This window comes from Mastomys coucha, unplaced genomic scaffold (assembly GCF_008632895.1).
Source record: "Mastomys coucha isolate ucsf_1 unplaced genomic scaffold, UCSF_Mcou_1 pScaffold11, whole genome shotgun sequence".
Classification (NCBI taxonomy): Eukaryota; Metazoa; Chordata; class Mammalia; order Rodentia; family Muridae; genus Mastomys; species Mastomys coucha.
Window position 1 is genome coordinate 5,302,115 of NW_022196893.1, and position 25,650 is coordinate 5,327,764.

Genomic DNA, 25,650 nt, shown 5'->3' on the forward strand with positions numbered 1-25,650 from the left:
CCGGCGCCGGGCTGCGGTGGTGGAGGGCGGGAGGGCCCGGCGCGCTGCTGCGGACAACCAAGAGAGGGCGCCCGAGCTGCGCTGCGCCGCGCCGCGCCGCGCCGGCCCTGCCCGCCCCTTCCGTCTCCTCCGCTGCGGACCCGCGCCCCAGGCCCCATCTTGGGCAACCCCTAGCCACCCTCTCTTGTCCCTTGGCTCCTGCTGCTGCCAGTGCCAGTGACGCATCTGATGTCTCAGACCGAGCCTGCATCACTCTCCCAAACTCACCTTGCCTAGGTGTGCAACGCACAAGCGTGACTTGTGTGTTTGTGGGCACGTGTATATACGTGCCAGTGGATGCACGTGCTTATGGAACAGTCTGCAGGCTCTAAACATATGTGTGCAAGCGTGCAGCCTTCCACATGTATGCATTGTACGACCACTCATGGATAAGACTCCAGCACCCTCCCTCCCTAAGTAAGGAGAGGGTTCTGTAAACCTGAGGGGGTTCTAAAACCTGAACGGTTCTGTAACAACCCCCCACACACATGCTGGAAAGTTCACTCGCATGGCCTTTGTGCTGCCTGGGGTGCAGCTGCACCTGTGAATTCGGGGTAAACACGGAGCCAGTAGGACCCAGTGCACAGCCCACATACACACAGAGGAAGTGTTGCACAGCAAACACTGGGGGTGCCCATTTTACATACATGCTGAAAGTATAGAGTTGGGCAAAGTCCTCCACCCACCCACCCCCACACACATACATACCCTAAATGCTTGGGTTAATGAGAATATAGGACAGGGGCCTGACATCTCCCAGGGGTTGTTGAGGTAGCCCAAAAGTGTAGCTCCACTAGGAGAGTCCTAAAAGGGCCAAGACTAAAGAGGCCTTGAAACAGGGGTAAGACAGTTGAAGAATAGCAGTCCAAAGGCCCTGGGAGAAAGAATGCAGGTATGAGAACTAGTCAGAAACTGGACAGGAAGGTGAGGGACAGACAGAACCCAAGAACCCTAAGGGCTTTGGCTTGAACTCTGGAAGCCAGGAGGCATCTGAGGGCCATAGGCAGGATTGGTCACTTGGGCTGATAGACTTAGCAAAGAGGGGGTGGATAACCCTTTGGGGAATAGGTCTCAAGGACACCAATCAAGAGACAAAATGCATGCTCTGTTGTATGGAGCTGCCATACCCCTGGCTGCATGGCACAGAAGGTATAGGGAACTTTGTCACACAGGAGAGTACCCAGGCCGATATGACCCAAGGTATCCCATGTGCCAGTGTACAACCGACATAGAACTATCCCACAGAGAGACACACAAAGGGCTCCCATATCACTGCCCAAGCCCTGTACCTACTGTGGGCTCACTGGGACTCATGTCAGTGTAAGCACATGGCAAGTGGAACATATATGTCACATGTGCCCATGTGTGTCCACGTACGTACGTACACAGTGGGGTGCGGGAATGTGCTCCAGGCTTCAGGGGATGTGCTGGTCATTGGGACGGTCCATGTGACTTGCTCCAACATTATCCAGTCTGGGGAAGAGCAGGCCTCTGGACTCCTGCACCCTCTGCCAGTCAGGCTGTGGCGATCTCCACTCTACAGCCCATATACATACTCACGCCCTTGCACCCTTCCCTCCCTCCTTACCAGTGTCGTCAGCTGGCATCTTATCGGTCTCTGAGGTTCTTCTCACCCCACCCATCAGCCCTACCATCTCATGCCCATGTACAAGTGCCCCTCATTATCCTATACCATCACCCCTCCTTCAGAACTCTTTGAGGTCCCCAACTTGTCTACCACCTATTTTCCCACTCCCAGGAGGTCTGTGGGTCCATGCTAGGTCAAGAGTGCTTTGGGTGCCCCCATCCTTGCACTGTAGCTGCTTTTTCTTGAAGCCATCCTCTGCCTAGGCTCTTTGTTCGGCCCAACCCTGCCTCTCAGTTCCCTAGAATCCACCTGGCTGAGTCAGCATGTCCCTTATCCCTGGAAAGACCAGTGGTTTCAGAAGATCAGCAGTTGAAGGCTGATCTTCAAAAACGTGACTGCCTATGCATTAGGTAGGGTATGAGTCCCCAGTTCTGAGTGTGAGGGTGTACCTAGAGTATATATGAGGATGGATGGATATATATTTGTGTAGACAGCATACGCTTGCTCTCTGAGTTACAAGTATGTGAGCCTGCTTGTGTGAGAGTATTGTGTGTGCAGTGTACATGTGGTATTGTGCATGTGCTACCACACACATGGTAGGCACACAGCATTGTGTGTAAGTACAAGTGTGCAAACGCAGTAAACTGAACAGTACATGAGAGACTGACCCCTGGGCAGGTGCAAGGAACCCAGTCTGTGACATGCTGGGGCAAGGCTGTGTGCTCTGGGGGTCAATGTGCTATGGTCACAGGATGATGCTGCCAGAGCCATCAGCATGGTAACCTGAGCCGCATGGGGGTTGGGTCTCAAGCTAAGCATCAGGAGCATGTAGGAGACAGGCAGGACACAGGCTCAGGGGGCCATCTCCCCAGCACTGAAGCCTTATTCGTTTCCACTCAGATTTTGAAACACTAATGACACCTGTGCACCATGCCTGATCTTCTACTCCTACTTTGGACACTCTGTTTGCCCATTCTCTAGCAATCTCACTTTGACCAACCCCTCCACCCCATCCACCTGCCATGGCAGAACGGTCGCTTGTCTAAAGTCACAGTGCCAACAAGCATACCTAGGTTTCCATTCAGTGACTTCTGGCCTTCTATGGGTTCAAGGGCGTGAAAAGTCTGCGCGTAGATGTCAGTGGCTAGTCCTGGAACTTTGTACACTTCCCTCAGTATCCCCACATCTAAGCTTATCAAGGTCAGCCACAAGAGTCCAGGCTGCCCTCACATAACCTGGGGAATTCCAAGGCCATACCTTGGGGGTCCTTCTATCTTTCTGTCATTCCATATGTCCTTCAATGTCCTAGCTGAAAGCCAGCTCCACAAAAGTGGTCAGAACAGGCATACACATCCTAGACCCTCAGTGCTTAACCGGCCACCTGCAGAACATGCCGTGTCTCCCTCAGCCTTGCCCTCCCAAGCAAGGTGCTCCTAGTTGCCATGGGTAGTGGCTGGGGTGGGGATTGCTCTCCAGGCCACAGCCTCCCGTTATATCCCCGTCTGAGCACTGGCTTACGATGCGTCCTATTGCAGCTAGAGAGGAGTGGCCACTAAAAGACTTGCCAAAGGTCCTGGCTTAGGAATATCCTTCCCTTTTTCCTCCCCTTTTTCCTCCTGAGCTCTGTCTGCCAGGAGGAGCCCTGCTTGTCCGCCATGACCTCAGACCTGCCCTGATTTCTTGGGCCTGAACATCAGGAAGGAGGCATGGTATGGGCACAGGCCAAGAGAGTGGGGCATATGGAGTGCCTTTAGTGCCAGGTGGGTTGGGGTGATGGATATGACCCAAGAAGGAGGGCAATAACACAGGGGTCAAGGTGCAATGGGCAGTGGGGTAATAAGAGATGATAGCCTTTGTCTTCTCAAGGGACCTGGAACTAATCCTCGGCTTCCCTGTGTTGGAGGTGACTGTTGTGCTGCCCTCTCTAGGGGGTCTAAGCCAAGGCAGATTATGCACTGGCCTAGAAAAGAGCTGGGCACAGGCAGAGCACCTTTAGATACTGCCAGAGTAGCCCCATGTTCTATGTGATCTTTCCTCCCAGCAGTTCAGCTTGGTTTCCAGCCCCATCCCCTTTGTGGCTCTATTTCAGGGCCTTCTATCCCATGTCTCTTGTGGGACTGAGGTATGGATCACCCCACCTCTCTGTTATGTGTGGAGCTTCAAGGGGCCTTGCTGGCCCAGGCTGCACCAGGCAGGTAGGCCTGAGGCCATGGCTGGGGAGCACACCACGCAGATACTCCCCCTCTTTGTTTTTGTACCTTCTGGAAGGCCTTTCACAGATTCTTGGATCCCTCTGACCCTGTGTCCTGAGGGCTTCACACAGATTGCCTGGAGCCTACACCAGAGGCCCCACTAGGGCCCCTTAGGCAGGGCCACCTCTGCAACTGGTGACTGAGGCTTGGGAGACCCATTGGAGCTGGGGTAGAGAAAGCATTGTGAGAGAGAAGGACACCCCCGGTCTTCCTCGTCTCCTGGGCAGTCCTCGGTGCCCAGGGCGCCGGCCCCTCCCCCATTGCAGCCTCATCTAGTACACAGGCGGGCACTGTTTAGATGTAGCAGGATTACAGAGTGGCTTTTGTGGCTGGTGTCTAGGATGCCATTGGCAGCCCGGGGCAGGGAGGGAACACCAGGCCCAGACCCCTGTTTGATCTGTTGATATGGGCTAGTGCAGGGCCTTGAGAAGAGATGGACACACTGAGGCTGGAGAAGGATCTCTGACAGCATCCCATCCATAACTCTGGAACATGATGTGGAGACCAAGTTACTGTTACTGGGCCTGATTGCTGTGTGTATATGTGTGTGTGTGTGTGTGTGTGCGCGTGCGTGCATGTGTGTGTTGTTTGTACTGGACTGGTTGCTTCTTAGTCTGGGGTGGATCAAGGTGGAAATCTCTGGTCTTTGGATATAGCCTAGAGCAGTTAGCCGCTCCCACCCACCCAGCAAAGACTTAAATCTAGGGTCATGAGGTGCTATGCTTATTCTTGCCTGCAGGTGGCGCTCAGGGAGCCAAGTCACCACTTCCCCTTTCTCCTTTCCTGATTCCTGCTTTTCACTTCACCTGCTGAGATGTCTATGAATTCCTTCAATGCGACCTCCCCATTGACACCCTCCTCCTACCCCCTGAGGCTTCTGGGGGTGCTGTAGAAGATGTCTTGTTCTGTGGCCAGCCTTCTCTGCAGAACAGTGATGGCTAGACAGTAGGAAGAGCTTCCTGAAAGAACAGTTGGGCCTTGGGAAAGGTTGGGAGAAAGAGGAGACTGGTACAAATTGGACTCTTCTTCTGGGAACCAGAGTGGATAGAAGGCATACATACTGCCCAGTGTCACTCAGACCTGGAGATGGGTACTCTCTACCAGAAAGGTGGCCTTCGGTTTGGGAGGCCAAGGTAGTCTGACCTTTTCCGAGAGAGAGAGAGAGAGAGAGAGAGAGAGAGAGAGAGAGAGAGAGAGAGAGAGAGAGAGAGAGAGAGAGAGAGAGAGAGAGAGAGAGAGCTAGTGACAGTAAGTTGGGAACATTTAACCTGAGGATCCCTTAACACTTGGGATAGGAGACACAGAACCATCTCTAGCCTGTCTTGAACCTTATAGGCTCTAAAATTATGTGGGGTGGCCACGACAGGCCAGGCTGCAGCTCCATTCAGGGTTTCTGACAGATGCTTGGAACATCTCTGGGGAATGAGGCTGTTGAGCTCCGGCAAGAGCTGCCAGGCATTCACCCGGGAAGTACAAAGCACGGCCTTAGGAGGCGTGGAACATAGGGAGCCTGGTGCAGCCCTGGGGAACCCAGGTGCCCTCTCAAGGAACAGCCTGTGGACTAGCTGTGGCAGAGGGAAGGGACACAGGCTACATAGGCAGAGGATCTGTGTGCATGCTAGAGGGGCTGCAGGGCCCCTTCCTGGGGGCAAGCATAGGACTCAGCTGCCCTCTTAGACTAGTTCCTGGCCACCAAGGTTTTCTGAAACTTGCTGCCCAGGTGATTCCAACGTTCCCAGAGTGACTGGCTCAGCTTCCTCTGGATGGCACAGCCCAGTGCGTCAGGTTCCTCAGCACATTGCATAAACACACTTCGTCCGTGTTTATATATACACACACACACACACGTGTGTAGACAAGGCTCGCACAGACACATGTAAATGCAGTCACACAAAAGGCACATGACTGCTCCATCTCCCCATCTCAGTGAGGGCCACCAGCTGCCTTCACTTCCACTGCCTGTGACCCTCCCGTCCCTGCTGAGAAAGGTCTTTCCCCTCCCCCTTCTCTCTCTGCCATTGTGTCCCCTGAAGCTGCAGAAGACTCTAAATGAAGATCAGATGAGGCCTGAACTACAACTTACTCTCAGAACCCCACTTGGGCTCTGCCCACCAGGATGCCAGCCTAGGTTGAGCTTGACCCCTGCCGGCGGGGAGCCAATCTCTGTTAAGTCCCATGCAGAGGTCTCTGTATGCTTGGGCTGAGAGGAATGAGAGAGGGCTTGTAGGAGGAGCCAGGCAGGTGGGTGCAGAGGCCACTGGGGACAGCCTGGAGTGTAGGCAGGGGCCCAGTATGCTGGCATTCTTCCCATACCTACCTAGCAACAGAGTACAGCCAGGTCCTGCTATGGCGCTCTCTGGTGTTGGCTGTGATGCCCTTGGGCCAGCTGTGACTTTTCCAAGGCTGAGAGTGAAACAAGCTCAAGTCTGAGATGCTTCAGAGCAGCAGTTCTTAACCTGTGGGTCTTGAGCCCATTGGGAGAGGTTGCATAGAGATGCCCTGAATATCCAATATTTACATGACAATCCATAACGGTAGCAAAATTATGAAGTCAAAATGAAATAATTTTATGGCTGGCGGTCACTACAACATGAGGAACCGTACTAAAGGGTCGCAGCATTAGGAAGGTTGAAAACCACTGCTTTCCGGAGAATGCCTCCAGAAGAGGCAGGAGCCTCAGCACCTCCCTCCCTTGATGCCCCCCCACAGGACTTTTAGGAACCCCGTTTAAGGACTCCATAGGTGGTATTTGTTGATGGCTTTTGGTGCTTTCCAAGGGTAAGGGAGCCTGAGAGGACATTGGACATTGCTCTCACCTGCCTCTTTTTCCATCTCTCTCACTGTGACCTCTTACATCCTTAATTTCCCTTACCTTAACCGTCTCTGACTTTAGGCCCTGCTTCCTGCCTCCCCTGTATCGTCTTCTGGTCCCCAGCCTGCAAGTGAGCCCTTGGATGTCTGGTGGCTCATTTAAGATATAGCTCTGTGGCTGTACTGCCACTGGCCTCCACTGCCACCTCCTGTCCCTGGAACAGATACTGGGAACCTATGTCCTTGGCCAGTCCTCAAGGAGTAATTGGCCATCTTACAGGAGCTGACCGATGACAAGAATCTGGCCAGCAGGGACACTGGAAGGGCCAGTGCTAAGCTAGTGCCCTGGGGTCCTGAGATGGTGGCAAGTAAGGGCAAGGCAAGGATCTCCTCTGGACCTTATTGTCCATCTGTGAAGTGGATCCCTTAGGTTCTCTGCAGCAACAACAGAATGTTGGCATAGAGCAACACACACCATGCACTGTTATTCCAAAAACTCAGATAAGCTTGCCTGTGTTTCTCACCAAGCTGACCCTTGGAAGCCAGTGTCCCTGGGCTCTATGGACACCACTGATACCCTCACACTGCCTGGGTAGGTTGAGAGCTCAGCATATATCCAAGGCCATGCCCTTTTTCCAAATGGAATACTAGAGGCCTAGAGGCAAGTGATTGTATCAGACCTCAGATCTAGCAGTGGGGGCTCCAGAGCCAGTGCCCTCCTGTGAGAAGAGAGCCCAGGAACCAGTGGTCCTTTCAAGCTATGTAGGCCCCTTGGTAAAAGGCAGTAGATTTGGAGATCACGGCCATCACAGGATGGCCTGGGCTTTCTGGGTACCATGAGTGAGGCAGTGAGGTTGGCTTGCCTGGGGTAGAATCGTGATAGCATGGGCAGTTGTACCAAGCTTGGCTAAATGTTTCCTACAGACCTTACCAACATTACCCTGGGCCCAGCTGGCACTGTTCTCTGCTTTTCATAGTGGGAGTGCACACCCCTGGGCAGGGCTCTGCTGAGGGACTAGTATCAGGAACAACAGAAGGGCAGACTGTAGGACTCAGGCCATGGCTTCTCTGGTTCCATAATAGGAAGGGTGGTCAGGGAGGCTCTGTGAAGTCACATCAAGGGTCACCCCTAAAGGTGTTTACCTCAGAGCTGGCAGAAGGAAAGATAGGAGACGTGGAGAGGGCTTCCCAGGGTGCATGGGGTTGCCATGGGTATAAGTTGGCAATGCAGGTTTGGACTTTTTAAAGACTATGATAGGGCTGGAGTGTGTGTGTGTGTGTGTGTGTGTGTGTGTGTGTGTGTTTTGACCCTCCTTCTGAGGGATAGTTGGGATCCTCCCCATTCTATAAAGGCGCAAACAGAGGCTCTGTGAAGACTGTCCAGCCTCAAGCATTCTGGCTTCCATCACCTCAGAAACCTCCACCCAGGTTGGGGCTGAACCTGGAGGCTGCTGCCTGCTCAGGAGGCAGTCCAGGAAGGACGCCAGGGTGGAATGCAGAGCTGTGACTGAGACTGATCTTGAATTGCTGGTCAGTTGGGCCCAGGCTGCAGGACACGGGGAGCCCCTGGGGTGGGGCAGGCCGTTACCTACACAGAGTCAGCAGAGCCAATGAATCTGCACCCAGAGGCTTAGAGGGCAAGGAAGGAGGAGCCTGGCAAGGACCTCCCTTCTTCCTTTTCAGCTGTGGAGGGACAGTGGGGAAACTGATGCCTCTAACAAGACAGGTCTGAGCTGGGTGGTGTGCTCATGCTGAGCCCAGACTAGCACTCAAGTCTCTTACCCTCCAGGGTACACGAGGAAATCACCTCGTGGTGCCAGTCCTGTGGATGGAAGGTCTTCCCCAGAGACACTAGCTCATGGTGCCAGTCCTGTGGATGGGAGGTCTTCCCCAGAGACACTAGCTCATGGTCAGCCTAGGGTTTGGGTTGTGTTTTCTTACCCACTTCCTATGACCTTGCGGAGGCCACATATTCTCTGGGCGACAGCTCCTCATCATGAAATATGGGGTAACTGTGTAGCCACACAGAGCTAAAGGTGAGGTGAGGACGCAAGAGGCAGATAGGAGAGTGAGGAAGGGAATCCCCAGCTGTGGTGCACCGGGCAGGGATGGCCATGGATGGGAAACAGGTAGTGAGTGCTGTCATAGCAACACGACTTCTGAAGCCTTTCACCTCCAGGGCTGCATCCTACATCCTTTGATGGCAGTCAGTACCCTGTCCAGGTTTATGGAAAGGTATGAGGTCTGTCGGGAGCCCTGGGAATGCCATGGCCACCTCTCTCCTCTTCCCTCCTGCCTGCTTCCCTGCCTGTATGATTGACTGATTTTTCAGGAAGGAGAAAGGCCACTGAGCTGGAAGTGAAGGTCAAGAGAGGGTCTGAGAGAGCCAGGCTCTAACTCTTGGGGCCCAGAGAGTGTGAGCAAATCCAAGCAGGGTCCATGATTAACCAGGCATGCTAGAGAGGGTCTGAGAGCCAGGCTTCTACTCCTAGAGGCCCAGAGAGTGTGAGCCGATTCAGGGCCCATAATTAACCAGGCATGGCAGTAAAGGCCCAACGAACATAGCTTGTCCTCATTACTCGAGAAGGGAGGGGAGGAGGTCCCTTAGGTTGGACCACTGGTGGAGACAGAGGAGCAGGTGGACAAAGAGAGTGCCATACTGTCCAAAGCCTCATGCCTCACTTAGACCTACCAAGTTTCTGCCTCTTTAAGCCCTCAGACCATGATTTTTCTTTCAGGTACCACTGGAAGCCACAGGCAAACACCAGGAGCCTGGACTTTAGGAATCATCATCTCTGCGCTCACTGTCTCCTGAAACCCTGCCCTGCCCCCACCTTGCTTTCGCCCAGCCCCTGCCTCTGGCTCACTGCCCTGGACGGCCCTGCCTGCTGCCGGACCCTGGCATGTCAAGGCCTGGCCTGCACTTGCCTGCCCAGCCCGCGGAACCCCAGCGGCCCCGCGAGCTAGGATGAGGGGCCAGGCTGCTGCCCCGGGCCCCATCTGGATCCTTGCTCCACTCCTGCTCTTACTATTGCTACTGGGGCGCTGGGCACGTGCTGCCTCTGGGGCAGACATAGGGCCTGGGACAGAGCAGTGCACCACGTTGGTGCAAGGCAAGTTCTTCGGCTACTTCTCAGCGGCAGCTGTGTTTCCAGCCAACGCCTCACGCTGCTCTTGGACCCTTCGGAACCCGGACCCTCGTCGTTACACGCTCTACATGAAGGTGGCCAAGGCGCCTGCACCCTGCAGCGGCCCTGGCCGAGTTCGTACCTACCAGTTCGACTCTTTCTTGGAGTCCACACGCACCTACCTGGGTGTGGAGAGCTTTGACGAAGTCCTGAGGCTCTGCGATCCCTCTGCGCCCCTAGCCTTCCTGCAAGCCAGCAAACAGTTTCTACAGATGCAACGTCAACAGCCACCTCAAGACGGTGACCTTGGTCCCCAGGGCGAGTTCCCTGGCTCTGGTGACGACTTCTCCGTGGAGTATCTGGTGGTGGGCAATCGCAACCCCAGCCATGCTGCCTGTCAGATGCTGTGTCGCTGGCTGGATGCCTGTCTAGCCGGCAGCCGCAGCTCACACCCCTGTGGCATCATGCAGACTCCCTGCGCCTGCCTGGGTGGAGATGCTGGAGACCCTGCTTCCAGCCCCTTGGTCCCCCGTGGGGACGTCTGCTTGAGGGACGGCGTAACTGGTGGTCCTGAGAACTGCCTCACCAGCCTGACCCAGGACCGGGGTGGGCACGGCTCAGCAGGTGAGTGGCATCCAGAGAACCTCGTACAGTTAGTTCTGCAGCAGATGAAGTGAGAGCACGAGGGAGAGTGCGGTCCCCAAGGCTGGGGTCTGTCCAGCATCGCTTTTGTCACCCCAGGTTGAGAGACCACGTGTAGAATTCAAAACGCCAACGGCTCTGTGTTCCCAGGATAGAAAGCCTAGCCCATATAGGGTGTGGCATGTGAGTGAATGAGGAAAGAGAGGATCAGTAGCCAGTTTCCTCAGTTTAAATCTTCCACAGTGGGAGGACACTAATCTTCAACAATGACATTTTCAAGCATCCCTAGGCTACACAGTACCTGGTGTCTGGGGACTAAAGTAGAGGTCAGTGCTGCCCCAGGGTGGTACATGGGAGCACATATAGACAGAGTATTTATTCATAGGGCTGTTGCCCGGAAGTAAGGTTTGGGGGCTCAGGGTAGCATATCTACAGCGGCTGCCACTGAGGTGTAGTAATGAGAGCAGGGACAAAATGCCATCCTCGGCCAGTGGCCACAGGAAGACGACATACCACCCAACAGTAGGTAGCCATCCCAGGTGGAACACCCAGAAGCCCAGTGTCGAGGAAACCATTGTCTTTACTCAAGGCTAGAGAGGTCTCACGGGCTGGAGATCTGAGGCCACTGGCCTCAGGATGGCAGGGCCCAGGCCTGATGAGGAAGCGTAGGGTTGATGGCTGGTCATGGAGCTATCAGTCTATAACAGGAGGTTGGCCTTGCCTGCTGTGTGATCTGGAGGAAAGAAAAGGTAGGAGTGTCCAAGATTTGAGTTGGAGACACATGAGCTGAGTTAACATCAAGGGGACGTTGGGGACGACAAGTCTATTCCCTGATGATGTGTAAGGCCAAGGCGAGGCCTGGCTGAGGACTTGAGGCCAGGAGACCTAGAGTGGGATGCCGATGCCCTTAGGGCACCCCACAGCCTTAGCATTTCAGAAACCATGAGGCCATACAGGCTACAAAAGAAGTTTCCAACCCCAAGAACATTTCTAGTCAAGACCCTATGACAGGTCTCAGGTCTGGATCTCTGTGAGGCCAAGGCCGAGCTGACCTCTCCAGGATCCTCAGAGGAAATTCTGAACACGTCATTGTGGTGGGAAGAAGGGTGAAGGACCAGCCTTCCTGCTGGCTGGGCTGGAGGTCATTGTGACCTTGACAAAGGCAGGTTTCATTGTGTGACAGGAACGGGAGTGGACCCAAGGGGAACCCTGGAGGAATGGAGTGTTCACTCCCTGGAAGACTAGAAAGGTGGGGTAGGAAGATGCAAGAGGACACGGCCAGCTGTCACAAGCAGATCTGGCCATGTACCATACTCTGCCACTCCCTATCATTTAATTGCCATGAGCCTTGGTTCCTACATCTGCAAACGCCTCTCAGGGTTGCAATACCACCTTGATTTTATTTGCTTCTGGCTCAGGCCAGAGTCATACCCCCTGGGCAGGAGCCTGTCCTCAGTGGTATATTGGGGCAGCTACTGTGCCAGGGAGCTGCTGGATGTTGCTCCAAACTCCTTGGCCCAGCTGCCAGCAGCCAAGGCCTCCAGGGCTGGCATGATAGATGCTGGGGGGGAGGCACCAAATGGAGGTGCTTGTGTGCTATGGGGCCAGAGGCAGTGTGTAGCTGCATTTATTTCCCGAGGAATGAGTATGTGAGCGCCTTGCTGCTCGAGCTGTGAAGTGGCCAGGCTTCTCTGTGGAGTGTTTACATGACCTTGAGAACAGAAGGACTCTGGGAGGGCTCAGTGCAAAGGAGTGATGTACCGGGGCTCCTCAAAGGAGCCTGGATGGGGAGGTGGCTGGTGTTGGCCTGGTCATTTGCAGTGGGAAGGAGGAGGGAGGAGGAGGAGAGCTTTTGGTGCAACTGATGGACTGTGGATGAAAGGGTGTGAGTGCAGAGGCAGCAAGAGCAAGCCTGGCCCCCAGCATCCCGTCAGGAATGAAGACATCCATGTGGGACAGAGAAAGGACTGCAGATGCAGCTTAAGGACGACTCTGAGGGCAGAGTAGAACTTGAGGCTGAGACATATGTGACACAGGTCATAGGGTATGTGAGCATAGCTCTGGTCCCAGTGAATGCACACAGGCCCAGGCTGAAACATTGGCCTTGAAACCCCACTTCAGAGTCTTGGGTCTGACCCTGGCTCACCAATGTTTCTAGGCTAGCCCCTCAGTTCTCATCTCTGGGGGACTGAGAATGCCTTCTTCTGTCTCTGTGAGGATAAGCGTGGGGTGAAGCAGCCGATGGTCAAGGATTGGTGTTCTTGTTTATTGCTGAGCTGACTCCTGGGGCCTAGGAGCCGGGGCAGACAGAGGCAGGGGTGTGTACAGGTTGAGCTTGGGTAGTTTGAGGATCGGGTCAGTAGATGGATTCTGACCATGTTGGCAAGTAGTACTCAGAGGCAAGTGGGAGGTGTGTGTGCATGAATGTATAATGCATGAAGTATACATGTGTGTATCGTATGGTGCAGTTTGTGTACACATATGTACATTTATTCATGTGTGTATGGTGGCTGCACCCATATATGTATACATATGTAAAGTGTATTTTGCACATATGTGTTCATGTAATCACATGGTCACATGTATGGCACATGAAAACCCAGTGGGTATATGGATTTGATTGTTGTGTTTACAGCCTCTTGCATATATGTGTACACTCTCATGTATGTATGCCAGCATTGTGTGAGCCTACATATGCCCTTGTTTATTGTTAGGTAGACTCCTAGTAATATGCAAAAAAAAAGTGCATGTGTACATGTGTGAACACATGGGTGTTCATGCAGTGCATTGTGACTGTATATGTATCTGTGGGTGTATGTATATATGCCTGGTATATGTGTGCCATGCACTGAGCATGTAGGTTCCTGTGTGCATGGTGAGTGTGTGCATATGTATCCAGGGTGGGCTCCGTCTGTTTGACTTGCTTGGCTGCTGGTCTTTTGGAAGCTAATTGAGAGAACACAAAGGCTGGGCTCCAGCATATGAAGCATGGAGTGTGTTCTTATGGGTAGGGTAGTCTGACCACTTAGCTCACATCAGGTGTCTGCATCCTGCATTCAGGCTCTGCCATTTCCTATCTGTGGGAGGGGAAGGAGCCCAATAGTGACAGCAATGGCTAGAAGTGTCACATAGAGGTGAGTTCCCTTTGCTATGGCCATGAGTCAGGCCCAGCAGACCCTGTCCCTGCCCTGTTCACCTTTTCACAGTTGCTCCCCCCACCCTAGGCTCTTCCCTGTAGTCTTGTGTGTCCTGCCCAGTGAAGTACCTTTTCCCTTTCTGCCTTCCCTGGCAAGTGTCACTTTCGACCATGCCGTACAGCTCCTCCAGTGGGCCTCTTCCTCACCACCTGTGTTAATATGTGAGCACCACAGATGCTGGGCACATGCCCATTCACTGGTGCTTCCCTAGTGTGGAGGCTTAGGCCCAAAGGAGGCACTTAGCACATGTTTCTGAAATCGGGCCAGAGGTAGGAGGTCACATAGCTTATAAGGGATGGAGTAACAGCTGACTACCAGGTGACATGCTATGCACTGAGCTCTGTCTCAGCGGGTGGTGACGGTGGCTTAGGATGCAAGTTAGGCAACTCTTCATGCTGAGTCAGGTTGTGTAGCTGATGCCCTGCTCTTGACTGCTGAGCTCTGTGCCCAGGGCCATTGCCCTCACCGTCTTCTGGAGCAGGCAAGCTTGGGTACCGATCCCCTCCTAAGTCAGACAATGTAAGGCTGAGATGGAGAGGCAGCATCCCACTGAGTCTGTGGCCCATTATCAGTCCTGCCCCCTTCCCCACAAATGCCACATGGCCGTGCCACACGTTGGATTCCAGGCTAGGGCAACTGTCCCTGCTGTCTAGTCTTCTAAGACTGCCAGGCTCCGGCACCAACCCTTATCATGCAGCATCCCCAACTCCCTATCTCTCTGTTTCCTCCTCCATCTCTCTCATGTCTCTGCCGCTGGTGAGATGGATCATTTTTCTCAAGGGCTGCTTTAAATATTCATGTTTTAATTAAAGAATATTATTGCAGAAATGACGTGTAAGATAATGAAAAAGCAGGATTGTGGGGGGGGGGGTGTGCTGTGAGTTTCTGGGAGTCTGTGAGTGTGCCTCTGTGTGTTCTTGTGTGTCTCTGTGTGTCATCATATGCTGCTGTGAGTGTGGTCCATGAGCCTTTGTATATCTCTGTGAGTTTGTCCCTTTGTGTCTTCATGGGTCCTTGTGAGTATGTCTCTGGGCCTCCCTATGTGTTCCCATGACTGTGTCCCTGTGTTTCCCTGTGAGTATCCTTGGATGTATGTTCTTGTGAGTGTATCCCTGTGAGTGTTGCTGTGGGTATGTATTACAGCATATATGCGAGTGAGTCCTCATTGCTAAATGTGTCTGTGTGCAGATGCCCTAGCTGGAAGATGGGGCTGAGTCTCCACGTCAGGGTGTGTGCACATGCTACACTGGCCTGGGGGCCCTGGACTTCCTAAAGACTAGGAGCAGATCCTCTCACTATGCCTGCAGCCAAGGATCCCCCAAACTCTGTGCATCTCAGTCCCTCAAGACAGCCAAGAGGAGGTGAGGCAGTGTGTAGAAGTAGAGGTTGGGCCTAGGAAGAGCCTCTAGGCGAGCTTTGGGCTGCAGTGGAGTTTGTAGGGGTGATAGGGTACTAGAGAGGTACCATGGTCCACAATGAAGATTCTGTTGCCATCTTGGCTCTCTGTGTGTTGTGTGTGTACATGCATGCGCACACCCATTTTAGAAAAATATAGAAAGCAGGCTTAAGTGCACATTACAGAGAACTTTCCTGGAGGGTAAGGACAGGATAGGATCCTGTGGAAATGTTGAATGTGGTGAGTACCGCCACTCACAGGGAAATTCCCATGTGCCCTAGCTCATTCTGTGTCACCTGCCTCAGCTCTGTGCCAGAACTGCACCTGCTTGGCCAGGGGCAAAAAGTCCCTGTGACCTCAACCTGGGTCAAGCTTCCCACAATGATGGGAGGAAGGTCCGCAGCCTCTGCCACCCACGCTGGTCACTGAGGACAGAGGCCACTTGTCTAAGGTCTCCAGCACAGACTAAATGTTTTGAGCCTTTAGATACTCTCAGGACAGGGAACACCCAGCAGCAAGAGTTTCCTACAGATGTGGCTTGCTTGCTCGTCTAGTGCCTTGTTTTCCTGCCCCTGAGAATTGGGGTTGGGACAGTGCTTGTTTGTAGAGTCAGTTGCCTAAGGCCTAAAGGAGGCTGTGTGGCTATTGGGGATCAGGGAGGCCAGTGCTACACAGCCGACAGTAGACTTGGCCTCTCAATCTACCCTAGGATCTGAGTGCTGGTCCCTACCAACCCTGACAGTTGCTGGCAGCTTGCAGCTGGCTGAATCGGGGATTCGCCCAGTGGAGGGCTGGGTGGACAGGTTCCTCCGCAGCCCCTGCTTTTACCCTTAGTGTCTCCCTTGTTCCTGGTCCAGGAGCTCCAGACTCAGCTGTTGGTACCAGTGTCTAAGTACTTCGTGACAGTCCTGCTCCAGCTGGGTCCTGGGGGAGGAGGGGAGAAGGGGGCGGGGGTCTTGCTAGCCCTCTGGGCCAGTACTGTCCCTGGATCTGCCATGAGAGTCTGGTGAGCCAAGTGGCAATGTGCATGAAAGATCTGCTGTTCAACCTACTGGAGTAGGGATCCCTCTGCTGGAAGAAGTTGGAAGTGCATGGTTCCCCTCATCCAAAGGGGATCCCAGGAACTGGGGAGAGACTGGCTGGGGGAGAGGAATCCCCTTTCTTTCTCCCCGTTACAGCCCAGTTGGGGTACAGGATCAGGGGAACCCACCACCCTCAAGCCAGAGCATTAGGGTGGGAAGGGTACCAGAGCCTCTTCAGTACACACCCTCCCTCCTGGGTGGCCGGCCTGCCTGGCCGATAATTGGCTCTATTCATGCCTGTAATGAGATGGAAATGAGGGCGCCAGACAGAGGAAGCATTGAGCAAGGAAGAATGACAGCTTCTTTCCGGGCCTGGAGGGGCAGCCCACCCCTGAGCCCTGCCTGCTCCTTCACTGCCCCCTTGTGCCCACCCAGCCCAGACGCACCTCTGTGTCCCCCAGTGCCCTTCACTTTGGCCCCAGGGCTTCTTCCTTCATAACGTTCCCTCTGGCATGGATGCTTTCAGTCTGGGCAAACATTTATCATGTCAGCTGTGTGTGAGGACACACATTAAAAATGAAAATGATAATAAAAACAGCAGTTACCATTTTCTGAACATTCATTAGTGGAAGGAGTATGGCCAACATTGGGGAATCAGTCTGTGGCTGAGATCAGGGACCAGGATGTAATGGAGGATCAGTGATCCTCTGCCTGATCCAAGGATCAGGGACAAGTGTACAGGGCCAGATACTGATCTGTGACCAGGTTGAGGAATCAGTATGTGTCTAGGATCAGGGCTTAGTATACAACCACAGTCAGGACTCAGTGTATGAACAGGGTTAGGAATCAGTGGATGGCCTGGATCAGGATTCAGTGGGACCAGAGTCAGGGCTGGGCCAGAGAAGGGCATCCATCCTCAGACACAGAGTCCCCTGTCCCCCAGCTTCTGATATGCCCCACCTCTTCTCTCCCCTCCCCCTCCCACATCCTCACCACCTGGGTCACCAAGGTAACCAGCCCCGAAATAGTGGGTGTTTTGGCAGCTGAGGCCTAACCTGGGTCTATCCTGAAAGGCTGTGTGCTGCAGTAGTTGCCATGGGAACTGAGTGGCATCCTCCGATTAGCCCAGCTTGGACACCCTCTCTCCCACCCACTGCCAGTTTTCACATCACTCAGGCTTCCTTGTGGGGGCTGGGCTGGAGCAGTGAGAGGGCACACGCAGGATACAGAACCCTGACCCCACCCTGGGCCTGCCTCAGAGACTCCTGGCTCCTTTGTCTGGAAGCATGCAATGGGAATATGGCTGTGGCAGGTGAGACTCCTGAGGCCAGAATGCTGAACCAAGGTTGGTCCTGGCAGGTGGCCTTCCTGGGGCTGGAGGGTGGGGCCGAGATCTGGAATCAGATTTGGTTCAAGACCCGGTGTCTGGCCTGGTTGAGCTGCTCCTGCTTGTCCTGAGTTAGAGCATGTGACCAGTAGCTCAGAGCAACCACCTGGGCTGGTTCTGTGAACAGCTGCTGTCCTGTCTTTCCTATTATGCATGTGAGGCCGTGCTGGAGACTCTCTGCCCTCTGCTCTCAACTTTGTCTTGGTGGGGGTATCATGGCTTACCTTTTCCTGTACCCTGGTTGTGCCCTTGTCCCCATCCCTGGGACCTTCTGGTGAAGGTGAAGATGGTATGGATGATATAGCTACTACTCAGGTCTTGCAACCCTGACTCCCTAGCTTGGCACTTTGGCAGAGTTGGAGGTTTGGGGGCTCTGCAAGAGGCATAGGAGCCTGGAAGGTGGCCCTTCTGGTCCAATCTCAGAAGAGTGAGCTCTTACTAGAAGACCAATCACTCCCTGGAATCCCAGCGCCCCCTGCTGATCCAGCTGATCACAAGCAAGGGATGCTGGACCAACTCTAGCTGTGGTCTTTTTCCAAACCCTGGATTTGGCTCTTCTCAGGGGTTGGAGGATCAGTCATAAAGAGGCTGGATCTAAGTGTTTCTGAATGGTGGCACACACTGGTCACCAGGTCTCACACTAAAAGGCAGCATAGGGAGAGCAGGAAGTGACTGTTTACACAAAAAGTCAGCCTGGGGTTATGGTGTATACTTATCCCAGCCCTACCTAGAACCTCCTGGCTCAGGGATGACACCAACTCTCTAGAAGGAGTCAGGACCTGGGGACAAAGTTTCCCATGGCCTTGCCCTACATTGCTGTCTACCTGCCAGACCTCATTTCTCCTTACCATTTCAAATCTCATAGCTACCCTTTCTGGCCTCTGCCAACCCCAAAGATGGCAGGGCCCTGAGCCTCTCTTGTTCCTCCAGGTGGCTGGAAACTGTGGTCCTTGTGGGGTGAATGTACGCGGGACTGCGGGGGAGGCTTACAAACTCGAACCCGCACTTGCTTGCCCACCCTTGGCGTGGAGGGCGGAGGCTGTGAGGGAGTTCTGGAAGAAGGTCGCCTGTGCAATCGCAAGGCCTGTGGTCGTAAGTGGGCAGGGCAAGGGTGGGGCTGAAGTGGTGGGTGGGACCAAGTAGGGGAGGAGTCAGGGCCAGAAAGGGGCAGGGCAGGACGTCAATGGGAAGAAGGTAGGTGGGATTTTGATGAGACAAACTTGGTAGGAGACAGGGATGCCTTAAAGGTGGAAGGCCCTGCCTAACCCGGACTAGGTAGAATCTAGGGAGGAGGCAGGGTACCTGGAGCTTGACGTGGGTTTGGATTCTTCAAGCAGTGCCCTCAGCAAGCTGCAGTCAAGCCAGTGAGCTCCAGCAGGAGAGGCCTCCGGGATGTATTTCTCTAATAAGGCTTTCTAATGACCTCATGCATTTTTTAGCTGCTAACATAAAGTTAAATCAAGTTCTAATGAGACTGTCATTCTTCCAGTTTTGTTTTGCTTTTTTGGATGCTCTTTTCTGGGGAGACAACTCTTCTCAGGAGCCTGGGGAGGACCCTGTGATATCACAGGGAGGGAGGCATGGGATGTTGGGTAGGAGGAGGCAGCAGACACTACCTACTAAGGAGTTGTCCTATAGCCTGGGAGGCTGAAACCTTAGAGAGGGGGCCCATAGTGACCAGAAGAGAGCAGTTGCCAGGGAACCTGCTCTGCATGGGGGCCTCCCAGTTGTCCATTGGGGTTGGACTGCTGTGGTGACAGTAGGTGGCCAGCTGTGGCCAAGGACAGAGAGAATCCCACTGGGATGCTGACCTGAGCCCATCCCACAGCTACTGGGCGCAGCAGCTCACGGAGCCAGTCCCTGAGGTCCACGGATGCCCGTCGACGTGAGGAGTTTGGGGATGAGCTGCAGCAGTTTGGGTTCCCATCTCCCCAGACTGGTGAGCTGGCAGGGTGGGTAGGATCGATCTACACACAGCCCAAGGCAGGGAGGGGAGAGTGTTGGCTTCCGGGACCAGGTCAGTAACGGCTGCTAATCGCCAGTAGTCATTCTAATAACTTATTGCTATAATGCATCTCATCTAGTTGGTGCCAGACTCCTGCTCTAGGCAAACTGGCTTAGGGGAGCTGATAGGGGAGTTAGAACCCTGTCCCAGCCAGACCCAGATCTTGGGGGGAACCCAGCCAGTGGGGAATTTTGAGACTATTTTGAGACCTACAAAACCCCAGCCTGTGGCCTGTTGCCCCAAAGCAAGATCCTGGCTCCCCAATGGATCTCCAAACCTGGCACTGCCCTATGGGAGGGGGCATGGCAGGTCCATGATGCGGCAGGACTGGACCCACAGGTGACCCAGCAGCTGAAGAGTGGTCCCCATGGAGCGTATGCTCCAGCACCTGCGGTGAGGGATGGCAGACTCGCACCCGCTTCTGCGTTTCATCCTCATACAGTACTCAGTGCAGTGGGCCTTTGAGGGAGCAGCGGCTCTGCAACAACTCAGCAGTGTGTCCAGGTGGGTGGGGCAGAGCCCAGGTGGGTGGGGCAGAGCCCAGGTGGGTGGGGCAGAGCCCAGGTGGGTGGGGCAGAGCCCAGGGTTGGACTTAGGGTGGTGGGGTGGAGCCTCTGGGCCAGGGGACCACTTGTGGCTTCCCGTCTCTCCCTAGTGCATGGAGCCTGGGATGAGTGGTCACCCTGGAGCCTCTGCTCCAGCACCTGTGGCCGCGGCTTCCGTGACCGCACTCGCACCTGCAGGCCCCCTCAGTTTGGAGGCAACCCCTGTGAGGGTCCTGAGAAGCAAACCAAGTTCTGCAACATTGCTCTGTGCCCTGGTAGGTGAGAGGGAGGGAGAGGCTGGGGCTTGGGAGATGGACCCAGTAGGCCAATTGCCAGTTCAGGAACCCAGTTTGATGCACTACAGGTTCACCTCAGGGTGCTCAGAGATAAAACAAAACAAAAACAAAAACAAAAACAACCCCAAAACCTCAGGCCACACTAGTTTGAAATGAGACCCCTATGGTATTTCCTTCCCTAATCCCAGGTGGGTTGTTACATGGTGCTCCTTGGGGTGTTCTTATGTGTCCCAGGCCAGGCCTTGGGGTTCTGGGTATTCACACCAGCTTTGTGTTCCCTTCCTCCCCCGGGCCGGGCAGTGGATGGAAACTGGAACGAATGGTCCAGCTGGAGCACCTGCTCTGCCAGTTGCTCCCAAGGCCGCCAGCAGCGGACCCGAGAGTGCAATGGCCCTTCCTACGGAGGGGCTGAGTGCCAAGGCCACTGGGTGGAAACTCGAGACTGCTTCCTGCAGCAATGCCCAGGTCAGGTTGCCCTCTCGGGGCTTGGGGGCTGGGGTGGAGGTTGAGGCCCACTGGGGAGGGACGGCATTGGGGGGTTGGGGTAGGGTAGAAATGGGGTTGGAATTCAGGTTACAGTGTCAGGATGCAAGTATAGGGGGGTGAAGGTGGAGTTGGGGTTAAGGGGAGTGTGATGCAGGGTAGGGCTTGGGAGTTAAAATAAAGGAAGAAAGTGGTGGGGTTGAGTATGGTTTACAGTGGTGGGGTAGGGTGAGGCATTAAGTAGTTTCAGGATGGAGGAGTGGAGTAAAGGTCAGGTGACAGGGTTCAGCTGCACGTGAGATCTTTTCAGCTTCTTTTCAGAGTCAAGCTGATTTCAGACCTCTCCTCCGCTGATCTCAATTCTCTGTCTCCTCATGGCTCTTGCCCAACACTCCTGTGTCTTTTGTCTTTGTCTCATCTCTATGTCTTCCCTACTGATCCTGGGCCCTACCTCCTCATCCTGCCACCTGTGCCCTGTATTTGACCACCCTTGCAGTGGATGGCAAGTGGCAGGCCTGGGCATCATGGGGCAGCTGCAGTGTCACCTGTGGAGGTGGAAGCCAGCGACGGGAGCGTGTCTGCTCTGGGCCTTTCTTTGGGGGAGCAGCCTGCCAGGGCCCGCAGGACGAGTACCGACAGTGTGGCGCTCAACGATGTCCTGGTGAGACCCTTCCCACTGACTGCATTCTAACTCAGAGGGATTGGGAATGACTGAATATCACAGCCCCTCAATCCTGTCCCCCTCACTGTCTGGCTCCTTGCAGAGCCCCATGAGATTTGTGACGAAGACAACTTTGGGGCTGTGGTCTGGAAGGAGACCCCAGCTGGAGAGGTGGCTGCAGTTCGGTGTCCCCGCAATGCCACAGGTAAGAGTAGTGGGCTGAGAGTCCCTCCTGTCTCTGGACAGCTGTCCCCATAGGCCTTGTCTGAGACCCAAAGCTCATGCTGCTCCTGGCATCCAGTACATTTTGTGGCAGCCATTGTGTCCTGAGTTCATGTGTAGCAGGGTACATGCCAAGCCCTCTGCTGGAGAGGTCTCTTTAAGCATAGACAGCTCTGTGATCCTTATACCATTTCCCCTGTATATGGGGGGAAGCAGGCAGAGAGCAATCAATATACTTACCCTGGGTTTGCAGTCTACAGGAGGGCAGTTGCCTTTGAACACCAGTAATTATAATCCCATGTTAGCCCTGGAGGCTAACGAAGTACTTTCAGAGAAGATGAACAAAGTGGGTGCCATGCCCAGCCACATCACATGCACTGGTCATCATTTTCTTCCTCTTCTTCCTCTTCTTCCTCTTCTTCTTCCTCTTCTTCTTCCTCTTCCCCTTCCCCTTCCCCTTCCCCTTCTCCTTCTCCTCCTTCTCCTTCTCCTTCCTCTTCCTCTTCCTCTTCCTTCTTCCTTCTCCTTCTCCTCCTTCTTTTCTTTCTCTCTGAGACAGGGTTTCTCTGTGTAGCCCTGGCTGTCCTGGAACTCATTCTATAGACCAAGCTGGCCTTAAACTCAGAAATCCGCCTGCCTCTGCCTCCCAAGTGCTGGGATTAAAGGCGTGTGCCACCACTGCCCGGCTGCATTGGTCTTCTTTACTTTGAAAGAATGCCGGTGGTTTCTGTACCTGGGGGCCCCCAGGGAGGGAGGTTGGGAGCCCAGTTCAAGCCCTGACTCTGCTATCCTTCACTATAGTACTTTGGGGAAGTGACTTGGTTTCTCTGAGCTTCAGTTTTCTCTTCTATAAAATGAGGACTTGACGTGGTCCTTTGCACCAGGCTGCTGTGGGCAGAGGGTTAATTGGCCCACAGGGGCTGGGAAGGTGGTGGGTGCTGAGTAGTGAGAGCTATGCTTGCTGTCCTCATCCTTGGCTCCACTTTCTTGCTGGCATATTGAAAACCCAGGGAAACAGAAGAAAGGCAACACCTATCCCTCACGGCACCCTTCCCTCACGGCACCTTTCCCTGGCCTCTTTCTGTATCCATGGTCAGACAGCATTCCCCTCATGTTTGCTCAGGTTTCTAAACGCATCAGGCCACCCTATGGTTCCTGTCTGGTAACAACTTGAAACATCCTATATGGTTGTCTTCATGTATCTCTTTACTCTACTGTCCCTGCTCAGCATTATTCTGTAGACCCTTCTCTCTGAGAGTGGAGCTTTGTGTGGTGGGGTGTTGATTTTTTGGGATCAAGTGACCACTAAAGGCTGTACAAGTGTCCAGGGGCCAGAAAGCCACCCTGAAGCTCTGTGAATGTGCCAGATTATGACAAGTGGCTAGAGGACAGCTGTCCCTAGGTCTCTAGATTGCAAGAGACTCCAAGAGTGGTTCTGGTTGACCCCAGAAGACCCTGATTGGCTGAGGATCCCACCCTCACACAGCAAGGTTCTTGAAGACAGGGTGCTGGTTAGGCACCCAGGATCCAGAGTACGGCTGACGTTTGTGGTACACAGGAACAAAGAAGGCCTGCTTCTAGGTCCCTACAGTCCCAAATAGAGCGCTCCTGCCTGAGGGTTGTAGGTAGGATCCCAAAGCTTCTTGGTGAGCAGTCATGTAAGGAAAGGAGGTTTCCCCAGGCCTCATCCTGCGTCGCTGTGAGCTGGACGAGGAGGGCATCGCCTTCTGGGAGCCACCCACCTACATCCGCTGTGTCTCCATCGACTACCGGAACATCCAGATGATGGTGAGGTTGACCCCAGGGGCTCCAGGAAACCCTCCCCACTCTTTGGACACGAGGTTGGGGGGCTGTAGGGACCTCCAGGCATTGGAGGTCCCTGGCCCTGACCTGGCTGTGGCCTGCAATGGTGACAGCATGCAGCCCTTTTCCATTTCCCCAGACCCGAGAGCACCTGGCAAAGGCTCAGCGGGGTCTGCCGGGAGAGGGGGTCTCGGAGGTCATCCAGACACTGCTGGAGATCTCGCAGGATGGCACCAGCTACAGCGGCGACCTGCTCTCCACCATTGATGTCCTGAGGAACATGACAGAGATCTTCCGCAGGGCTTACTACAGCCCCACGCCTGGGGATGTGCAGGTGGCTCCTGCGGGGCGGGCAACTCCAGCGGGGACGCTTGGGGAACTGTCAAAGGAACCAACCCAGAAGTCAGCCAGAGATTAAGTCCCCAATGTTGAGTGTGGGCTGGGCTGTGACCACAGCATAATAATGAGCCTTCAACATGGTCACACACTGAATCCTGGCCTGGTAATAGGATGATTTCTGTTTCAGGTCATGTACCAAGTCCTGATCCTGGTCACAAACTCTGACCTTACTGATAGACTGGGACCTGTCCTTGGTCATGTCATACTGGCCGTAGATGAAATCAATCATGCTGGAATCTGCTCACACATTGAGCTCTGGCCTTGGTCACATATATGCCCTCACCCTAATCACATACTGAGACTTAATCTATTTTTGGCTACCCTCCTGTCCTCTGATCCTGGTCACACACAACCTTGATCCCAGTCTTTGACTGAGTCCTGATCTTGGTCATTCACTGAGCCCTGGTCCTAGTATGAACTAAGCCCTTATTCTAGTCGTAGGCTGAGCTGTGAGCTCCTTCATTCACTGATACCTTTTCCATTTCTCTGGTTCTTATTTCCAGAACTTTGTCCAGATCATCAGCAACCTGCTGGCAGAGGAGAACCGGGACAAGTGGGAGGAGGCACAGCTGGTATGTATGGAGGTCTGGCGCCCTCGGTGCTAGTCATAGGATCAAGATAGGAGTAGGCAGCTCTAGGCCCTCTACACTCCAGGCCAGCCATGGTGGGGCCTTGCTGGGTCTTCCGAATGAGTCTCAGCCCTGCTTCCTGTTGACTGCACGACCTTTAACCTTGTGGGGTTTGTTTCTCCCAATAAAAGTATACAGTGGCTTTTCCCTGGGGGGAAAACGAGAAGAACAGGAACTATGTTAAGGTCACTGGGTGTGTCCCCGGTGGGGCAGGGGATGATGAGTCTTCTCCATCCAGCTCTTTTTATTCCAACTGATCACAAACCTGCTTTCACACTGACCCCAGGGCAGTAATCCTCACAGGGAAAGAACATTTGGAACACTTTCCCTTGCTCCAGCTTAGGATCCTCTGTGGTGTGCTCAGCAGCTTCTCTGATCTTGTGCATAAAATACAAGTGAGCACTTAGAAGCCAGGAGCCTGCTACCTTGCTATGCAAGGGAATGACCCACAGGGCCCATCAAAAGAGGTAGCAGAGGAGGGGAGAAGTCAGGAAGAGAAGGCGGGCACAAGCATCTTCCTGGACTTGAGCTTCCCTACCTCTCTCCATCTCAGATGGGCCCCAATGCCAAGGAGCTCTTTCGGCTGGTGGAGGACTTTGTGGATGTCATCGGCTTCCGCATGAAGGATTTGAGGGACGCCTACCAGGTGACAGATAATCTGGGTAAGCCCCTCCATGGCCTGGTCCTGTGACTCTGCCTTATTTTCCCCCCTCATCTATAAGATAGAAAATCACCATACCCTTCTGCAGCCACATAGCCTGGGGCTTAGGTCGAGTTTAGAGAGTTTTGGGATCTCAGACTCAAGCAGGGACCTGGAGATCTCATGCCAGGGACACATTCAGGAGTCCAGCCATCCCTGGGGTTAAAGCTCCTTTCATCCTGTCACCCCAGAGCCACCTCTGCAGCTGCTGTTTGTCTGCCCTCCAGTTCTCCAAAGCCTGGGTACAGTGGGGCAGGAGACAGGTTTGCCTGGTTGCTGTTTCCTCCTCCCTGTATCGTAAGAGTGGAGATGTAGACTAGGCAGTGGATCTGAGGGTAGCCGGTAGCTGTCCTCACAGATGTATATTAGTGCTTGAGATGTTCTTTGATCTAAGCTCTGCCTCTGCATCCCCCTCAGGACGGGACTCCAGGCCCCCACTCTGAGT

The 25,650-nt window shown here is 54.0% G+C and overlaps 1 protein-coding gene across 9 annotated transcripts in view; it reads left to right on the forward strand.

Moving 5' to 3' along the window:
• Positions 1-25,650, forward strand: part of Adgrb1 (adhesion G protein-coupled receptor B1) — a 71,160-nt gene that overhangs the window by 3,217 nt on the left and 42,293 nt on the right. For 5 of the 9 annotated variants that reach the window (XM_031345910.1, XM_031345933.1, XM_031345952.1 and 2 more), the window contains exons 2-13: positions 9,429-10,442; positions 18,393-18,554; positions 19,291-19,401; positions 19,807-19,971; positions 20,123-20,287; positions 20,600-20,773; positions 21,288-21,452; positions 21,556-21,657; positions 23,356-23,462; positions 23,617-23,811; positions 24,380-24,448; positions 25,059-25,167. In XM_031345910.1, coding sequence (XP_031201770.1) covers positions 9,659-10,442; positions 18,393-18,554; positions 19,291-19,401; positions 19,807-19,971; positions 20,123-20,287; positions 20,600-20,773; positions 21,288-21,452; positions 21,556-21,657; positions 23,356-23,462; positions 23,617-23,811; positions 24,380-24,448; positions 25,059-25,167 — 2,308 coding nt within the window. In that variant the 5' untranslated portion in view covers positions 9,429-9,658. Of the gene's footprint in view, positions 1-9,428; positions 10,443-17,359; positions 17,421-18,392; positions 18,555-19,290; positions 19,402-19,806; positions 19,972-20,122; positions 20,288-20,599; positions 20,774-21,287; positions 21,453-21,555; positions 21,658-23,355; positions 23,463-23,616; positions 23,812-24,379; positions 24,449-25,058; positions 25,168-25,650 lie in introns of those variants that run through there. The other 4 variants (XM_031345926.1, XM_031345979.1, XM_031345971.1 and 1 more) reach the window with 2 other exon arrangements.